This window comes from Alosa pseudoharengus, unplaced genomic scaffold, assembly GCF_046254945.1.
Source record: "Alosa pseudoharengus isolate Yale_2024_CS ecotype anadromous, Long Island Sound unplaced genomic scaffold, YU_APseudo_1.1 YU_APseudo_1.1_scf_15, whole genome shotgun sequence".
Taxonomy (NCBI): Eukaryota; Metazoa; Chordata; class Actinopteri; order Clupeiformes; family Clupeidae; genus Alosa; species Alosa pseudoharengus.
The window spans coordinates 291,577-313,243 of record NW_027468620.1 but is presented as its reverse complement, the minus strand read 5'-3'; the positions used below and the strand labels follow the sequence as shown (position 1 = coordinate 313,243).

Sequence of the window (21,667 nt, the reverse complement as noted above, 5' to 3'; positions counted from 1 at the left end):
TGTCTTAGACCTGATGCTACTGGTGTCGAAATCATCATCAGTACTGTAAACAAAGCACAATGTTCAGGGCCATACAATTTGTTTATTGTACAGTATATAGTCTACAATGCATTGTATTACAGTATCCAATATAAGTCCTCTTTCTTGTCCTCTTCGAGATCATCAAAGACCCTCTTCCTGATTGGGATGCCGTCCAGCGGATTCCTGTGCCCCAAGACTTGTGTGCTCAGCTTGACAGACCTTCCATGGAGGATGCTGTTGCTAAACACGAGTCACGGTTCAGTCGACAAGGGAAGGGGTCTGAATCCAACGTACTGCCCTGAAGTATCCGGACGCTCCCTCCATATGCGTAGCACCACACACGAGGGGATCATGACACGCAGGGTGCGATTTGTGTAAAAACCAGAGGGGGGGATGATTTTGAATAAGTTTGTAACCCCCCCCCCCAAAAAAAAAAAAAAAAAATGAACAAACGATTCATAGCCTACATAGCCTAGTAATATCATGGCTAATAATAGCCTATATTCATTTTGCCACCTTTGTAACATTTTAGTTTTAGTTTACCGTGGTGCTTGGAGTGTGCTTGGTATGATGATCAGCTGCAGTGTAGGACTACGTTTTGACAAGCATAGCCTACACATTGCACTACACGCTGAGTAGGCTACGTGCATTCTCTCTCCTGCTGATTTGCGTTCAGTAGCCAAGTGCGTAATATTGCAAGCATTGGCTACAGTGCAGTGAGAGTAGGGCAACTTGAAGTTTTATGAAAAAAATTTACGAACTAGAACATAAAGACCATGAAGCTTCTATTTCTTGCAGCTGTTAACCCATTCGCGCTGGATGACGCAACATTGATCCTCCCGCTGGATGTTGCTGCGTAGCGCAACATTGACCCTCCCGCTGGATGCTGCGTAGCGCAGCATGCTTTTTATTTCATGTTTTTAGGTGCTACAGAGGCTTAGATATAAAATTTTGGTAGACGTTGACAATTTTTTGTACGTTTTCAGAAAACCCTCAGGAAATAAGGTTATTTAGTCTAGAATGCCATAGGATTCTATAGGCGTTTTTAGCAGGCATTTTAGGAGTAAATGGGTTAAAACACCCGCTAGATAGTTTAAATACCCACCAACATTCGTTTTTGCAGTACAGATTATTTCTTTGTCTACTAGGCCTAGCCTACTGGCTGATTTATCAAACGAGTGCTTTCTCGTTCGTCCTCCGCAAACTACAGGTGTTTCGGTAGAGAGCCATTGAATAAGCGATGCCAAGCAATTTCTGTAACACTTTTTGTGACATTCAGCACTCATTTAATGTAAGTTCCTTCGGACAATAGGCCTACGTTCTACTCTACGTGCAGTTGTCCTCCATCTCAGTTGCATCAGTTTTCTAATTTTGATAAATTTGAAAGGTTCTAAAATATGACGATATGCTTCACTGAATCCTTCTCGTTTTCTTTCATTTGTCCAGCTAACTTTTCCATTGAAACTAGCCATTTATGATGGATTACACATTCGACATTCTGAAATGTCCTGCACGATCAAGGCCAAATTAAGTTATCACGCAGCCACTGTGTCAGCAGCATGAGTGCTGACGGTGACGGTGCGTTTCTGATGTCATATTATTATGTAGGCTAGCCTACTAGACTGTTCTCACGTTGCAGCGCTTTACTTATATGAAGTAGCATTAATCAATATGAGGGGCAGAGGGGGATAAATGTTGTCCCCACCGGGGATAAAAATAATATAGCAGAGGTAGGGAAAGGAAAACCAGAGGTGGGGAAATCCCCCCCCCCTACAAATCGCACCCTGATGACACGGAAGCTTCTAAGGAAACCTCAGCACCTACTCACAAAAGACCTGTAGGCCAAGTCACTTCATTGCCTGCAACGAGAACAGGGTGGAAAAGCAAATTTTTTACTATAAAAAATCTTTTACATTAGAGTATCACTGGACGATTTGTCATTTTGTGGTGTTGATCAAACTGTGTTTTTGCAATATGCTGAACCAATAATGAATGTGTATTGGTTAAAAATATTTTATTTATATACTGTAACTGCTAACACTTGTATCAAATTGTCCTCACCTTTCCATCCCTCTGATTCTCAAACGGCCATGGTCAGCTCTGTAAATATTCATTGCATTTTCCAAAGAATAAATAGAGGCACAACGGATCGAGGCCATGATGGTCATTCAGGTCAGCTCCTCAGGAACCTGGGCCATTCTTTTCATAACCTGTAAAAACAAACATAATTTCCCTGCTGTTATTTCGTAATTTTGAATGAGCAGGAAGCTCAAAGTAGCTTAAGTAAATGTCTCCAGTTTTAGTTACCAGAGTTGTAAGATCACATATTAGGCTACTACATGGAAAGAAGGTAATAATCTCAATCAGATGTCAGCAGGATAGTTACAAGATTACATTAGACCTACTGACTGTACCTACTGTATTTTAAACAGTGATATTTATAGGATTTTTGATCATTGTACTCTATTCCATGGTATGTAAATTGCCCCTTGGGGATAAATAAAAGTGTTTTTGAATTGACACAAACGAGAGTAGGCCTAGTCATATTTTCGTTGACCTCGTTTCACTTCAGCCATAGGCTACAAACTGCACAGAGCTCCTGCCCAACTAACTGGACGTCCCGTTGTAAGATCATACATTACTACATGGAAAGAAGGTAAAAATCTAGATAATGAGATGACTTAATCAGCAGGATAGTAGTTACACGAGTACATTAGACCTACTGACACAAACGTAATATTTTTATTGACGCGAGCAGTAGGCTACTCGTTTCACTTCAGCCATATAGCCTACGAACTGCACAGAGCTCCTGCCCAGCTAATTGGACGTCCTGTTGTAAGATCGCATATTACTACTACAATAATGTAACTCCTAATCAGATGACCTATTCAGCAGGAGAATATACTTACTGACTAAAACGAGTAGCAGCTACTTTCCTTGCAAGCAGCACTCCTTTCACTACAGCATAGCCTGAACTGCCCACGACTGGCTACGAACTTTTCAGCTAGCTTCTAACTGGACATCTTGACAAAAATTGACAAAGGGTACAAGTTGTAAAACATTTGTTTGTGTGCAAATTAATAACTTCTGTTGCTTACAATGCTAAAAACAAAGCCAATACAATGTTTAGCTTAGTCTACGACACTAACGTGCGAGTATTGCACTAGTATTACAGCTAGCTAACTGGCCTACGTGTGGCAAACTCAAGTAAATGACAAAACTTACCACTCTGAAGTAGTCATTTCCAATCTATGGGCGACTGGTTGCTCCTCTATTTCAGATTCTTCCTCTGATTCAGGGTCAAATATGCTGTTCAACGCCTATGTCTCCATAGTATTTCCACCTTGGCTGTTTCAGTGAGTGCTGTCGGCCATGTTTGAGTCTTTGCTCTCGTTGGAAAACCAACCAATCAGCACGCAGTTCATCTAAATATTCATGAGCATACCATAAAAGGAAGAAAACCTCTCGTTTCATTCTAGGGCTTTTAACCAGGCTTGCATTAGGGCACATAGAACAGCACATATGCCATTTTCCAACCAATGTTACACACCCTATTCAGAGACCTTAAGGACCAGCACAAAATACCCTATATCATCATTCTATCATCCCTTTAACTTAATTTACTGATAAAGCAACCACATTAGTAACCTTCCACAACCAACAACGTCTACAACCCAAATGATTTTGACATTGCTCACTTGCAGTATACTCAAGAACATCTGTGTCACATGCCAAATGCCAAAAACCTTTGGCCCAAAATGAAAACAGGCTAAAACAAACTTGACCTCAAATAGATTTCAGCTCATATTTATTTACATTACAAAACAGAGAAGGACGTCTTTGCAATTACTGAATCAGGGAACATCACTTAAAAGAGATCGCTAATCTCACTATTGCTATTAAATGAGTGGTGTTTAGTCATCGTGTGTAGTAGGTCGTTCGACGGAGGTGCAATGACATTGCGCTGGAGACCGGAGGGACCAGGCATTGAGAAGGACCATGGCAGGGGTGAGGCACAAAACTGGATAGCACAAAACTGTGTCCGCTGAAGGCATTCTCATTCAGGCGTAATAATCCAGTCACTAACCGATTTGTCAGCTGCAGCTCAACCTTGTTGCTGGAAGTTAGCCTACAGGGACTATTTTCAGGTGCTGCATGATATCATTGTGCTGCTGTGCCCATGGTGTTCCTTGATTATTACGCTGGAATAAGAGTATAGTTCCATTAAATCAGCCTAGAAAATCGCCACGTTTCATTTTCCGTTGGTCTTATTACACTTTCTAACTTGAGAGGAGACAAGTTTTAAATAGGAAAATTCGTAGAAATCTTTCACTTTTAAACGTGATGCTAGCAGGCGAGATGCTAATGGACTAATTCGATTCAATGATCTATGCTAGGCTGGAGCTAAAAGTGGTATCGCCAGACTCAGATAACGGCTGGATGGATGAACTGGAGAAAAGTAAAAATCAATTGTTTAACTCAAAGGGAGGTGGAAAATGAGTATAATTCCCCAAATGGTGGAATATCCCTTTGTATCTTAATTTTTTTACTTTTTTCCCTCATTATTTTCACTTTATGTCTGTTTTTTTAAGTGTCTGAAACAAACATGAACTTAAACATTAACCGCATCATTTTGATTGTACGCTCCTTACCCAATAACTAGGCCTATTCATTCCACTAGTTTGTTCTATGCCAATAGATCTTCATCAATACGTCAGTATGTCACAGAGTGCATGTCTGAAATATGTATGATTAACACACTACATTTTCCTACAGGTAGTCATGCTCATGAAGTGCTGGGACCCCCTGTTCAGGAGCAGAAACTCCTGCAGCCAGATGGTCCTGTACATTGTCACCATGCCTCGTCTCAATGGCTCTCTCGTCTGCGGGACGGTTATTAGCTACGTCAAAGTCAACGACTTCAGGCTTGACAATGTCCCAGTTGGCGATGCAAAGGTTAGTGCAGAATGGCACAACATGTCACAACATGGGGTACAAAAGCAGGACTGACTTCCAAAGCTTAAAAAAAAAGAGACATTGAACTCCACATTGCCTTCATTATCCCAAATGCCCTCTCAATTACATTTCTAGCCTGTGCTTGCCCGTTGTTGTAGTGTGCATGAACAGGGTTGTCATAAGACAAATAGGCTCACTCAGGTCTGCACCATCCCCAAGAATGTTCCACCATGCAGGTGGGTACAAGCCCTCCATACACGGAACTGTTTATAAGCATTCTGACATTGTGTCAGAGCCAGGGTACCCTACAAAAACATTCACAAATTTGACCTGGTGGTCACAGATGGCCTGCATCTGTACAGAATAAAACAACAGGCAGCATCAGCTGATGGTGGCTTTATGCAGATGTGGCAGATATCTACCCACCACTTCCAGGTTCTGAGGATACACAATAACCCTCCGGAGAATGGCCACGACAGCCGTGCAGATCCGGTGGATGATGTAATGTACCGTTGACCGTGGTATATCAAAAGCCCTGGACACCACAGGGTAAGACGCTGCATGGGCAAGCCAATACAGAAACACAAGTACCTCTACGTGTGTCTGCCATCCATGGTCAGAGTCTGACCTCAGTGACTCGGTGAGCGCAGTGATTGTCTGCCGTGACAAGCTGAGATTCGGCTTCAGATCTCCATCACTGAAGTACAGCCACAGGATGGGAACAGCTTTATTCAGTGGGCAGTAGGATGTTGGACCCGATGTCTGTCAATGAATTATTGTGCAAAGTTTTTAGTATGGGGAATTGTGTAATTTTAGGAACGATTCATATAGATTTTTGCAACTGGTGTTTTTTTTACATGCTAGGACCCCATTGAATACAAAACAACCTGTTTCCAATTTTTTTCTTCATTTTCAGTGCCAAAATTCAAGATGGCGGACAATATATGCGGAAAAATAATATAAAGGCTTAAAGTGGTCAACTTTTTGATAAATATACACCTAATAAGGTAAACAAGTGAGATACAGACTATTTTCAAAAGATGTATTGAATCATTTGCCAAAAAAAATGGAAAAAATGAAAAAAAAAGAGAAAAAAAATATTCATCTTGTTTCATTATTGAAGAGTTCAACAAAACATTGTCATTGTCACTCAAGTATTTATCCTCACCACTGTCACTTTCTTTTTAATATTGGCGTACATCTCCTCAAAGCCTTCACACCTGCAAAGTTGCGTGAATGGTAAGTTGTTACTCTTGCAAGAACACCTTCTACTGCATTGGCTGGCAAGACAACAACACTTCACAAGTTCCACAACAGCCTCTGGTGCTGGTGGAAGTTTTGACAGAACAGGAGCCCATTGCCCATCAACAATTTGTCTCCATCCCAGTGATAGTCAGTCAAAAATCTTTGGAGCAGGCACTGTATCTTGTGCCCAAACATTTGCTTGCCTGTGTGCTCTCAGAATTTCAATTTAATTTCACTTATAGATCGCCAAAACATTACACATGTCTCATGGCGCTTAACAGAGTGTTTAACATTCAGACAGAGCCCATGAGTAACTAGCCTCGTGAGACCATCCTGATCTCGCGAGCTTCAGGGTTTCACTCGCAGATCAGTCTGGATACTTTCCGTTAAAGAGAATTTGGAGCAGTTCACCAAACGAACGTCCAATCAGCGTTGGCTTTGAGGCGGGTTGAGGTGTGACGCAACGAACAACATGACGGCATCCACAGAGATGAGCATAGCTATCGCGCAAGTTTTATTCAAATTAGAAAGTATTCCTGGGTAAGCTGTGAAGCTATGAGTCTCATCCATGCAGCTGGGAGGAATGAAAGACACAGACATCCTCCACGGCTGATTCCAGTTCACAATGGAGGAATATACTTTCTTCAGAAGTGTAGGGCCTACCGTGAAAACTTGATGGGAATTGTCGTTGATTAGGTTCATGTCACATACAAATGGTAAGTTAAAACATCTTAACGTTAGTCACGTTACCTAACTTAATTGTATGTTAAACGAAGGCATTAGAAGAACACTTTGTTCATCTAATTGGTTGATTTGGCCCGTCGATAACCAACAAAGGTAGTGATAGACAGATGGTTTATCCAATCAGCTAACCAGTATTTCCGCCCCTTCCCAAAAGTTCTTCAATGAAAAGTACCCAGATGGATATGCGGAGCAAATCCATCTGGCGGAGTCAGGTTAATGAGTAACAGAGGCGAGGAAAAACTCCCAAGAATGGGAGAAACATATAGGATGAAACCTCAAGCAGATCCACGACTCAAGGGCCTGACCCATCTGCCTGGGGTCAGTTACAGGACAGTAAGGTCTATATACAGAGAATAGAACATGGAGCCACCTAAGGTATATTGTTACAAAGTGGTTGGATGGTTACATAACCAGTATGATAATGCATGAATCCTATTTAGTGTTAAGTTCAAATAGTCCAGTGTAGGGGATGAATTGTCCATAGGGATTAGGAGTTGTCATCAGGCAAATAGTGGGCCGCTAGGCTGCGCGGGCAGGAATCCGAGCATGGGGACAGCAATAGGCGATGGTAGGGCAATCATAGGGATGGGATTTCCCTAGTTCCCGAGTTTTTCCACTTCCTGGTTGGGTTTTAGAGTTTTAAACATGTTCCACCAAAGGGCTTTAGCTGTTTGAAAACCATGTTTTGAGGAGCTGACACACAAATTTCGTCTGGAGATGGATGAGGACCTACTACAAGCCTACAAAGTGTGTTAATGACACCATCATGACTTGATTGACTTGAAACAGAAACCTTTCCTTTCCCACGGGATAAACGGTAAATGGCGGGACAAACGGTTGACTTTCAATTTCCTGATAGGATAGGATACAATAGGATACCCGATAGGTCCACAGACTCTATACATGATGTTATTGGCCTGACCGAAGTTTGGTTTTTCCACCTCACAAGCCAATGGAGAGTTGCTAGACTACCCTGGCTGCAAATTACATTTGCTGCCGCTAGGGTGCGTCAAGATTTCTAAGCTGAGATTTTGTCGACATTCTCCAGTGCCAATGATAACGAGACTGTCTTTGTCGATGTCTGGTACCCTGCGAAGGGCAAGCACCAAGACATCTGTGTGACGTGTAGATATGTGGGGTTTTGCCAAAATTACTTACTGCTACTGCCACCTTTGTGTGTGTGAAGTTTGCATAGTTCCACAGCTTTATGAGCAAGGTAGAGGATGAGGTTGGCTTCGGTTTCCTTCGATCCCAGGAAAGCTTTAAAGTCTTTGATTGGTGTAGTCTTGTATTTTGTATCCCTTATCATGTGCTTTTCCCATTGTATGGACCGGTCTCGTCCTGTCTTTCATGGAGTTTGTGATGGCATAGTTGTTAAATAATAAGTATATGTCATTGTAGCCTCGTGCCTTACTTTCAACATTTTCAAAGAAGCATTCTGCCAGATCTTTTTATGTCAGTTTATGTCACTTTTCCTGACCATCTCCTGCACAACAGCCATGCCATCTATTAAGATGCTATCCAATGTTTGTGTTAATTGCACTGAGCTACTCTCTGTAGATTGTTCAGAGGAAACCAGTCACAATTCATGGATGAAGGCATGTAGTGGGCAGCATTAGGCTTGCATATAATCAACAAATTCATATGTTCCCACAAGTTCCTGCAAGTCCTGTTAACAGAATTATTGAAGACCAAAGAGCTCATTGTGGACTTCAGGAAGTCTAAAGCTAGCACACACACCCATTCCCATCAATGGGACTGAAGTGGAGTGTATCACCAGCTTCAGATTTCTGGGTGTCCACATCTCTGAGGACCTCTCTTGGACCCTCAACACCTCTACCCTGATTAAGAAGGCTTACCAGCATCTCTTCTATCTGAGGAGGCTAAAGAAGGTCCACCGGCCTCCTCAGATCCTGGTGAACTTCTACCCCTGCACCATCAAGCGTCTAGCTCTCCATCCCAGTGACAACCAACCAACTAAGACCCCTAGCCCCCACCCCCGCCCAATGCCTCCTTGCCTGTGCCTGTTGAGGTGTCCACGACCATGGCAACCTTGATAGGGACAACAAGGAGGCAGACCCCCTCCACACACACAATGTATGTTGTTCATATATTGTTCACATTACATAGCCATATTTATTCTGCTCTTATAAGGTAACTGCTAATACACTGCACATATTTATATTACTCTAAACCTCTCTACCTTATATAAATCAACTGTATACTACTGTCTACACTGCACTATATTTCTTGACCTGTCTATGCACCACCTGTCTATACTTTGTATATCACATTGCACTTTTCTCCTTTTTTGCACTTCTGGTTAGACGCAAACCACATTTAGTTGTCTTCATACTTATACTCTGCAATGACAATAAAGTTGAATCTAATATACTCTAATCTAATCTACTGGGGTGAGTGAAGAACATTACTTTAATTCAAATGATTATTAGGTTATGTGAAGGAAACTTTTAATCAGTCAATGTGTATTTCTGTGTATGCCAATAAATAGCATAATGGTGGTTACACCCATCACTGGTTGATAATCATGACATCTCATGTCACCCATGGTCATATTTATTACCTAAGTCATTCAATTTTATTAGAAAATGTATGTATATAATGATAATACCTAACATATATCCATTTAAAATGTTTAAAAAGGCGATTATTTGTCATTTTTGGTGATATATCCGCCATCTTGGATTTTGGACCTGTGCAGTCCGGGGAAAAATTGGAAACAGGTAGTTTTGCAAACTATAGGGTATGAAGAAGTGAAAAAACATAATTTGCAAAAATCTATATGAAATGTTCCAAACACCTTTTTTTGCTACATATCGCCCTGCACTATTTAGAAATAAGAAGCTATATTTTTCCATATAAAATGTAAATGTTTTACTGTGAACTAATGAATGAATGAACTCAATCCTGTACCTGATTAACATGTTCTCTCATTCAGAATTAAGTGATAAAACTGTAACTGTCAGTGTCAACTATTTCATCAACCTGTTATCAGTTACCTGTAGCAACTATCAAATATTTTAAAAGGTAACGTTAAAGTTAGTCAAAGTTGTGAGGTGTTTATGGTATCTGCAGACGCCTTTGTCCAAGGTGACTTACAATAACTTTTATAATTGTTGTACAACACAACGTGGTAATAAATTAGCTTGCCCAGTCAATTAATTAAGTAATGTGGGGTTCTTGTTTTTATCTCATATTGACAGTCAACAACAGCCTCAATTTAAAACACTGATGAAGAGAATACAAACATGTTTTACCCAGCTCCTAGAAAAATGCATTAAAAACTGCCTGCAAGTAGCTCTTCACGACAATATACAACAACGCCTTCTGGCCGTGATATCAAGTGCCATTCTCGTTGCATAGGACATTTTTCAAAAATACATTCAATCGGATCAATCAAAACAAGGCGAATGACCGGCTCTGAGGTAAATTCTCTGAGGTGTCTTTAAATTTTCACTGCATCCATCAGTGTGCATCATCAGGGGTCAAAGGACTGGCAAGATGGCTGCCCAAGATCTCCGAATTGTGTGCTTACTACTCACTCGCATACATAAAGAACATACTAAATTGACAGTTGAGTAGAACAATCTTAACCAACGTTTTTGAACTATTCTTTGACTAACTTATATTGCCCTTCTATGCTTTTATGTGTTATTATTGTTTTGTTTATGTAAAGCACATTGAATGACCTCTGTGTATGAAATGCGCTATATAAATAAACTTGACATTAGTATACTGACTATTCGGATGCAGCCTATATGTTTCCTTTGTCATTCAATAATAATGGTCATTGTACAAATTTGAAGTCAACAAGAAAGAACATATAATACACTGGATATGAAAGCACTACAAAAACTGTCAGCATTCCTACCCAAAAAGATTCGCCCACTATTACTTCCATTTAAGAAAAAGAATGGCCTGATATGAAGGTTATCCGTTTTGATTAATACATTAAATAAAAAGGTTAATGAGCTGGGCGATAAAACGATAGCGATATATATTGCGATAGACATGTAACCGATATCAATGAAAAAATATGTTCGATAGAACATTCAATAATTAAAAGCAACACACACCTCCCGCCTTATGATGTCCATAAATAAATAGCATAAATATATCTTGCATTGGTTCAAGGTTCAAAGTGTTTTGTCATATACAGCAAGGAAAACAGGTTTTCTCTGTGCAATGAAATTCTTTCATTGCTGTCCACACTGATGCCGAGTTTATATATAAAAGCGTACAAATACAAACAATAGATACAATACAATAAGTAATAAGAGCAATGGCAAAAGTATCAAAAGTATCTGATATAAAGTGCCGGACGTGCATGCATTGAATGCAATGAGTGTTGTGCAAAATGCAGGTAGGTGCGGGTGGGTGTAAAAGTACGTTATCAGGGTGGTCCATGGATTCCTGTCAACTGTTAAGGAGTCTGATGATCACAGAGGGGAAGAAAGAGTTTTTTTAGGCGTGATGTTATGCATTTCACACTTCTGTACCTCCGGCCTGAGGGTAGAAGTGTGAACAGTCTGTGTTGTGGGTGGGTGGGGTCTTTGAGCATGGAGGCAGCTCTCCTGTGGACACTGCGATGGTAGATGCTCTGCTGTGAGGGAGGTAGAGTCCTGGTAATCCTTTCAGCAGTCTTAACCACTCTCTGCAGGCGACTGCGATCCGCAGCAGTAGTGCTGCCATACCACGCTGTGATGCAGCTGGTTAAGGTGCTCAACAATGCAGCTGTAGAAGTTGCTGTGGGTGACATGCCAAACTTCCTCAGCCTCCTCAGGAAATACAGCTGTTGTTGGGCCTTCTTAACCAGCTGTGTGGTGTTCAGTGACCAGGTGGGGTCTTCACTGATGTGAACACCCAGGTATTTGAAACTGCTCACCCTCTCCACTTCAAGCTCCCAGATAAACAGTGGTTGATGAGGTCTACTCTCCTTCCTTCCTCCATCATCTCCTTTGTCTTGTCTGAGTTTTTGTTGTCCTCACACCTTTGCTAAGTTACGGGGACGCTGGCGAGACACACCGCTCCGTCTGGCATCATGTTTTTGTTTGTTTTTATGTAATGTTTGTAATTTTATGTAATGTCATGTTTATTTTTTGTATTGATTTGTCTAGTTAAATGTTTTCTCTCTTTATTTACGTTAGTTTCCGTGTTATTCTCTTAGTCCTTTTTACTGCTTTCAAGTCAGCTGATGTTGTTAACGTCTGTCCATTGGGAGCTTGCCATGGCTACCTTTTGCCCTGGGCCTCTTATATCCTTCCCATCCATCTGTGAGCCGGTGCTGCACTTCGCTGTCTGGTCGAGGGGATTTCTCGGGACAGCAGCTGGAGCTACTCTGCGAAAGATCTGCCGAGGCTGCCGAGCTGTTTCTGACCTGTGAGCTGCCATGCCAACTGCCTGGAGTCTGGATTAAGCAGACTAACGTTAATGTTAACGTTAACGTTGAAGAACTCTGCATTACGGACCAACAAACTGTCGCTGTTATAAGTCCACAGAGTAACTGATCTACAAGATCGCCCATGACTTTTGAACTGGTATGCTTCCAGTGATCTCCAGACTAACAACGTTCACGTTATCTCCAGACTGCCAGTGAGTGTAAAGAACTTTGTTGGCGTTGCATCGGTTGTGGAGACACAGCTGTGCGCAGTTTCACGCGAGTCATCATTGCCCTTGGACATTTTCAGCCGGTTGGAAATTGGACTAATTCTCTTTTTTTATTTTTTATTTATTTGTTTGTTGTCTGTCTTGCTGTCACGGGTACGCTGGCGACTACGCCGCTCCGTCCGGCATCTTTTGTGTTTGTTATTTCTTGTAGTTATTTCTTGTAGTTCTATGTCTTGGTGTCACAGGTACGCTGGCGACTATGCTGCTCCGTCCGCTATTGTCTTTGTTAGTCTATGTGTCAATGACAATGTCTTATATGTGGAGCGCTTTGGGTTGCACTCTGTGCATGTTAAATGCGCTATACAAATAAAACTGACTTGACTTGACACCTCCCTCCTGTAGGCCGCTTCATCACCCCCAGTGATGCGACTGATTACTGCAGTGTCATCCGCAAACTTCAGGATGATGTTGTCCTTGTGGGAGGCGACGCAGTCATGGGTAAACAGGGTGTAGAGAATGTGGCTGAGGACACATCCCTGTGGGGTGCCAAAGTTGGTGATGATGCTGGCTGAGGTCTTATTGCCAATCCTGACAGACTGAGGCCTGCCAGTCAAGAAGTCTAGGAGCCAGTCACAGAGGGTGGGGTGCAAGCCAAGTGTAAGCGGTTTGTGGGTGAACTAGTATGTATTGTAGCTAGTATACAATTCTACCAGAGTAGACGATAGAAGTAGGCCTACCTTAACACAGACTCTCATTGAGTCCTTGCCCCGAGCACTCTCTCTCTCTCCCTCTCAACAGACGCATCCCTCTTCAGCATGCACATTTAATCCACATTAAACATTCACAATTGTGCAAGACGATTGGCTAAATTGCTATTGAATCCGGTTAGCATCATTACCAAGCTGCATGAATTTGTTCAAAACTGTTGCATTCAAGTTGACTGCTTAATTCTTATCCTCTCAATCCCGATGTAAATGGAAGAGTATTTTCCAAGACTTAAACAGGCCTGTCCCAAGGAGAAAAAGTATTCATTTGAAACTTAAACACACCAGAAAAAGAAACGTCCAACTATGATAAACTAGCAAATTAAGCTACTTTGTTTACAATATTTCCAGGCTTCAACCAGTGCTGCTTTTCATTCAGACTTGCACATTTATTTATTTGAGTGTTTTTCATGATTGTGTTGACATTTCTTTCCCCTGTTTGCTTTGATTGATAACTGAGGTGATTAAAATCAGGTTAAGTTTAAAATAAGTGTTTAAATGTAACTTTTTTTCTTCTGGTCCTTATCTGAAATAGGTAAAAAAATATCAATAGTTATCGACATCGACTGATATGAGATACAGTTTTCAGCCATATCGCCCAGCCCTAATACTGTTTATGTTTGCATTTAATTTAACCTGTAATGCCTATTATTTTACTGTCTGTGATAACATTCATTAAGCAAAGAGTTAGTGTCAAGCATCCACTATTGTTTAGCTATTGAATTTACAGGAAGCTAAACACTGACATTTCCCAGCATTACTTTTTAATATTGTAACTGTTTGTAACTGATGGATAATTTGTAGCACGGTATAGCAGAACTGAATAAGGTACTGGCTATATAACCACAATTGTTACCCACATCATACAATGAAACTCATGTTGCTCCACATTATAGGTTTTTAAGAACTTAATGTATTCAACTGTATAACTGAATGTATTCTTTATTTGTGGTATTGGTTGGTATATTTTGTTACTGTTAAAGCCTATTGTGCAAGCTTGCTATTTGTGCCCAATAGATTCCAATTTTTGTGACCATTATGATTATCAAGTGATATGGACCAGATTAATTACTTCATGAACTGACATGCTACCTGATAAACGGGTCAAAAACGGACAGGGGCCGGATTAGATTTTTGAATATCTATCCATAAATTGCAGGAAGGTCTGTCTGTCTGTGTGTCTGTTCCTCACATATCTGTCGAACCGTTGGCCTGATTGATTTGAAACTTGCCCGGTGTCTGGCTACGGGCATGATGGGCCTACACGATTCGGGGAAAAATATGAATCACGATTTTTTAGCTTAGAATTGATATCACAATTCAATGGCACAATTTTTTTTCTCACGAAGTGTAATGTTTATTGCACGCATAAACCATAACAATACAAAACAAATTAGCAGTACCAAACATAGATTTTTTGCCACCTTTAGCACATTGTGCATCCCCACAAGCCTCTAAACATGGAGGATTCAATGAATAAAGAAAACACTAGCCATTTAAGTACAGTAGGCTACCAAAATTAGTATAACATATTTAACTAAATATGGTCCTGATACTTGCTCTATCTGAACTCCTTGAACATGTCCTTACTAGTGTTGTCACAATACCAAAATTATGACTTCGATACGATACCTGCCATAAATATCATGATGCTCGATACTAAAACGATACTACGGAGATAGATATCTGGAGAAGAAAGGACTCATACCTATTTTATAGTCAGTAAAATAGTAGGCCTACTTTGTGTGATTAAGTCCTTTATTGTTTGTTATAGTTCATTTACATTCATCTTTAGGCCATCTGATGTACAGTATAGGCTACCCTAGGCCTTCCCGTGTTCATGGGATTTCCTTGACAGTTGCAAAGGGGAAAATGTGAGGATAGTCTTCTTTGCACCCAGTGTACAAGTACGACGTTCCAACCACTCAGGTCTTCGTCAGATAGGCCTACACCATTACCTGTTGCAATATATCTGTGTGCATTCCTACACTACGTCTATTTCTTTGATAACATGATATGCTACCACGTACTGTAACAATAAGCCGCTATTATTATTAGGACTCAACACGCTTTGGTGGTATGCTGTGGGCTTTAATTAGCGGTCTACATGCCATGACAAATATTACCAGTAGTACTGACTGAACATGAAATAGATCGTTTACAAGTTATGGTAATATTCTGGCGTGAACATTGTGCTTTCATCACGTTAGGGACTGTTAGTCATTTATAAACGGGGCCACCGGAGGAATTTTGAGTACTTCAATCAAAAGTTGCATGACCCTCCCCTGCCTGCAAGAAAATTTTCAACGACCTTCCAGCAGCAATTTCAAAAAACACATGACCCTCCCCGGCCAATTGTCGATACCTTCCACCCACGCTTTTAAGCGCTATGAGAACACATCGGCTTGAGCTACCGTTCTAAAATCAACCTCTGCTTTCTGATCTTACACATCACACTTCACCAAGATGGTGGCCATTTCAGTAGATTTACTCACTAACATTGTTGTGGAAACACAATAAGCATGGAAACAAAATGCACACTTCCTGCAACTGCATTAGCCTACTTGGAATAAGTTACTCCTCTAGTAAGTATTCACATGAAATAAAACAATAAAACATTGAGACCATTCAACAAAGCACACTGGGTAATAACAAATTCAACACATGAACTTGTTGCTATGGACTCGTCTCTAGGCTTCCTCAGTCATTGTAAAGCTGCCGAAGCTGAACATACACTCCTTCCTTCTCAAATGACTTGAAAAGGCCGTTTGCACAATTTCACAAATAATCACAGGGACCGAAAAATACCTTAGTCCTGCATTCTGGCCTGTATCTGTGTTGTCCTGTTGTTACCCCTTGCCCTTCCAGTGAAACAGATGTATTCAAATCATTGTTTTGCTTGCTTGAATGCGAACTCACAAGAAAGAGTGATGTTAACCTAGGCCTATTTAAGTTAGCGACGTGGTTGTCGTGAGAGCATGATTCATTGGCGCTTGCAGTGTTCGGCCGTAGGCTATGTCTACGTGCGCACCTGCCAGGCTACTCAGCTACGAGTAGACAAAGAATTCCCCCTGTATATTCACTCCAAGTTGGCCTACCATAACTTACCAACACTACACTGTAGACCATAAACTGGCTATTTATATGACCCATGTATTTGTTCAACTTAATGAAGCAGAATTACTCACTGCTACTTGGAACGTAACGCATTTTTGTTGGCAGGAGAGAGAATGACAGCGATTAACAAATTAAACTTGTTGCTGGTTACCAATAAATAGGGCCTACTATATATTTTTTTGCAAACAACAAAAACAGAAAGGATGGAGACAGCAAAGCTAGAGATGGGCAGGAACAAGGTCAATTGGTAGAAATGCTTGTCAAAATGTTAGGAGCTGGATGTGTGGATGAATGAAGCACAAGTATGCTTTATGGTAAGCATGCACACTGTTTAAAGTTAGGCTACATGGTAAGCTACAAGTAAACCAAAGTTAAATTTAGCTTTTTTAGGGCTGGATAAAGTTGACCAAATGGATATAGGCTGTTAGGCATGAATAAAGTAGGCTACTTTGTTGCTCCAACCCTTCCAACGTTAATGGGGACGAATGTTGACATTTTCCGTATTTTCCGTGAGAAACCCGGGAAATCTCCCTTATTTTCATTGTTCAATGTTGACAGAGCTATGGAACGAAAGAGAACGTTATATGACGACAGAAATCAACAATCAAACAAGCCACTTTGATTTTTTGCTGTTTTCATTAATACAAAAGATGGGTGACCCCCCCTCCTAGACAAAAAAAAAGTTAGGTGATCCTCCCCTCAACAAAGAATAAAAAGACATGACCTTCCCCTATTTTCCTCCGGTGGCCCCGTTTATAAATAACGAACAGTCCCTTAGCACCCTATGATTACAGCTTGTTATGTCTCGTCAAAATTCATTGATGAAGGAAGGTTCGCTTTATCCCAGAGAACCATACTCGTTTCACTTAGGCTAGACTAAAACATAAGAGAAGAACTTGGACTAACCATGTAGTCGTGTTTTCTATAGCATATTCGTTAACCTGTCGTTCTTTGAACTCTTTAAAAATGTTGGGATATGTCTGCGAGGTGTTTAGCCAAGTTCCATGCGTAGCCTACTGCTTTTAAATGACTTTGAAACATATTTTACAAACGGGCCTCTGTGTACCTGATGGCTTGCCTTCACTATTCGTGATGTATCCGAAATAGTTGCAGATTTCACTGCACCTTTTGTTTTGTCCACAAGGCCTAGAACTGTCGGCAAAGAACTATGTTGACGTTGGCTGCGCACTCACTCACTCAAAGCTGCCTGCTTGACACGCCCACTTGCCTAGATGCGTGCAAGGAGCAGTGAGAGCAGCAGTTCACAGACACAGAACTTTATTATTTTAATAAAGTATCGATTCTAAAAACGTCTGAAATCATATCGTTTTTTGCGTGAAGGCATCGTGATACCTTTTTAGCATCGATACACCGTGCAACACTAGTCCTTACATAATTAAAACAAGTCTGCTGCAGCTGCAGCTATAGCTTCAGACTCTAGAGAAATTGACTTTGTCACTTGCCAATTTAAAGGTGCTCTAAGCGATGCTCGGTAATGACACTTCTGTTGACTTTCAAACAAAACAGAGAGCTAGCTCGCTACTTCCTCCCCCTCCCGTGCTGCTCCAGTGCAATTTAAACTCTCCTAAACGCGCATCTCGTCTGTGATTTGCTGGAACAGTTTGTTATGTTTGTATGGGCTAGGTTTGCCCAGGTTGTTTTTGCTGCTGTTTCTGGAACCTGGGCTGTCCACAGAGATCACATTGTTTTACAGTGTTCAGGATACAGACAGCTAGCGATTGGTTAGGTGATGTTTGCAGTGACATAAAATGTTTTAGCCTAAAAATGTGTGGCATCTCTTAGAGCACCTTTAAGGACAGTATCAAAAACAGAATGATCTCTTAGCACACTCTTGAACTGCTTGCCTTTTAGAGAATTAACATTCAACTGGCCATGTAGTTCGGTTTGAGACTAAGTGGTTGGCTGATTCTCATCACTAGTACCCAATGTGTTTTGCAGTAGCCTACCCTAGGCTACAGAACATTTCTTAAAAGTTATTTCTCCACCACTGGCTCATTTTATCAAACGGGTGCTTTCTCTACATCCTCCGCCACCTGTGGTTGTATAGAGTAACCTATGAACATATTGATCTCAATGGTGCTTTTTGCCCATGTTCAGGGTGGAATAAAAAAGAAAGATTTGTATAAGACAAGTCCAATTGGTGTTTTTAAAAAGAAGGGCTCATGGAGAATAAAGAAAACAATATTTTAAAAAATCTTTGTATATTCCCACAAGGTGTTTGGGCGCTCTGAAAATGAGAACCAAAATGATTTTTCAGACTTGTTAGGTCTGCTGTTCAGACCCTGAAGGATTTTTTTTTTCTGTTCATTGCTTTTTGTGAGAGTGTTTCTACTTACCTCAGTAAGGAAAATAAATCAAGAGCCTATGTTGAGTACCAATAATGTCTTCTGAAGGCCTAAACAGAGCCCAGACAAAAACTCCAATACAATTTTGATAAACTTTGAGGGACAGCTATGACCATGCAGGATCATCCAGACCAAACGTGACGATTTTGCTACACTATTCCTATTTCTGTACCAGCCACCTCCCCCCATAAAACGGTCTGTATCTTGGAAAGTATTGATCTTACATAAAAGTAATTTTACAGTGTGTCTCCTGGGTAACATAGGTACACCTGGTAATTGTTTCAGATTTTTTTGAGACCTGTGCGTGGGCCCTGGTTGAATTGACGTGGAATGACCCATTTGTATGTCGCTTTGGACAAAAGTGTCTGCCAAATCCCATAACCATATCCATATATTTGGAAAAATTGACTCAGTGGTCGGTTCATTGAGGACGGAAATTTCATCAGTATGTGACGATCTGACGAGCTAACTTCCTCTACTAATGCTCTGCGGGCAACATTGGACTTGCATGCTAACTGACTAGGTGAACTTGAAAATACTGCTTTGTTCTGCGGGGATTCACACCTGCAGACCACCATTGATACCCTGGTCGGTGAGGTATCGTCACTGAAATCCAAATGCGAGGAACTGGAGAGTAGATTTAGGCATTGTCTGCAGTTATAATTTATTTGCCTCGGGTGTACTTTGGAGTGGGTAAGACGTTTTTTAGTGGCAGGCCAACACATACTGATGACTTGGACTAGCCTAGCACCTGCGAACTCTGCAACTAGAAGAACTGGATAAAACATGCTGAAAACGGTCTCCACTGATAAATATCACACTTGCTAACTTGGAAATGAGGACCTATGTCCAAAGTCCTGAACACTGTATATTTTACATCATATGTTTTGCATTTTCATACAGTTTTTAACTAAGTTTATGTATAAGTAAGTATAAGTATATACTCTTTTGATCCTGTGAGGGAAATTTGGTCTCTGCATTTATCCCAATCCGTGAATTAGTGAAACACATACAGCAGCCGTGGTTAGCACTCTGGACTTGTAACTGGAGGGTTGCCGGTTCGAGCCCCGACCAGTCACCGAACCCCTCACTGCTCCCCGAGCGCCGCCATTGTAGCAGGCAGCTCACTGCGCCGGGATTAGTGTGTGCTTCACCTCACTGTGTGTGCACAAGGGCACTTCAGCCGTGCCTACTGGTCGGGGTTCGAACCGGCAACCCTCCGGTTACAAGTCCGAAGTGCTAACCAGTAGGACATGGCTGCCTGGCACGGCTATGTAGTTTACTCATATGGAGGCTAGTGGATCATGAGGAGATGTTTGCTGAATGTGACAAAAAATGTTATGGGCTAACTTTACATGAATGAAAAGCATGCTATCGCTGACTGCACCTTTAACATTTCAAAGGGCTGTAGTTTCCAAACATTGATTTCAAAACATGATTTAAAAAAATGTCTAATTTATGTCTAACCCTACTATAGCCTACTAGTGAAATACGGTGACCCAGAGCCATATAAAGGTACCTTTATATGGCTCTGCTGTGACCTATAATAACAAGTGAATTCGTATATCCGACTGGATCAAGGCTGGTCAACATCGACCCTGCATGTGTGGCCTTCACAATTAGAATATGTTTTGTTGGAAAAGTGGCCCAATCTTGCAATCTTCAGTCCACACCGTTAACTACTGGTGTTACAACGAAACTTGATCAAACATTAAATAAGATTTCCAGAGTGTCAAGCCATTATTAAGTCCTCCTCGTATTATTTTCAGACGTTTTATCGGCTTGACCGACAATGGGATCTGATATTCTCTTCGGTTTCACCGTTTCTACGAAGGTCATCTTCCAAACTGATGCATGTGTTTACATCGGTGTTTAAGTTAAGCCAGACGGTGTTGAAGATAAAGAAAACAAAGCTACCCTAATGTTAATTAGCTAGGCAATGACTGCTTTAACTATCCAGCTAGCTCGGGCTTTGTCTAGCAAATGGTCATGTGGGCCAAACAGAATTCAGCGGTTTTAACACTGTCAATAACGATGACCGTATCTAATGTGTAGACATTTATGTTAACAGTTGAAAACAGCCATCATATCTAACATAATCTGTCCAATGTTAAACTTCGGTTAACGTTATTCTGTTCAGTTACTAACGTTTGCAAGTAACGTTGGGCTAGGCCATAAATTAAATTGGCATTTAACTTAACGTTAAGGTTAGGGCGTAAACACAGAGGTGGTCATGCAAATTGGAGAACACTAAACTTACTTTTTAGTAGAGTCAAGTAATATGCCCGTGTAGCTCCTTTCTTGATATGTTAGCGTGACCACCAATGTATCATTTAGTATTTGCTCAATAGTCACCGGTATCCGTGAGCCGGCCCGCAGCTCTTCCGTTAAAGCCATGGTTCTGAGTGGGTTTGTTTAGTTCTAGTAACGTACAATTCGAACCACGTCGCGGTACCGCTGTGTCAACCTTACAACAATTCGTTCTTGTGAACAATTCCCGTTCCTTTTCACCAGCGCATGAAACGACGATTTACCAACGCAAAACACCTCAAGCTACTACTTCCTGCGGTCAATAGGGCGGAGCTAAGGGTGCATCTTTTTCTTCTTCAGGGTTTAATGGCAGATTGGACACCTATCGGTGCATTACCGCCACCTGCAGGATGATTCAGCCCATTATCTCATCAGCCTCTTAGATTCTGGCAGCTAGGCCAGAAGCTTTTAAAAACCTAACTAGGCTTGATGTGACATTAGTATCATACAATCCAAGTAGAGTAGAGATAGTAGCAGTGGTAACACCCAGGTTGTGAAGTTCATTAAAAAGTACAC

At 41.1% G+C, this 21,667-nt stretch overlaps 1 protein-coding gene across 1 annotated transcript in view; it reads right to left on the bottom strand.

Moving 5' to 3' along the window:
• The window catches only part of pwwp2b (PWWP domain containing 2B), a 59,597-nt gene extending 38,217 nt beyond the window's left edge, over positions 1-21,380 (bottom strand). The window contains exon 1 of the mRNA XM_076285260.1: positions 21,102-21,380. Coding sequence (XP_076141375.1) covers positions 21,102-21,238 — 137 coding nt within the window. The 5' untranslated portion in view covers positions 21,239-21,380. The remainder of the gene's footprint in view (positions 1-21,101) is intronic.
• Between the last annotated feature and the right edge of the window lie 287 nt (positions 21,381-21,667).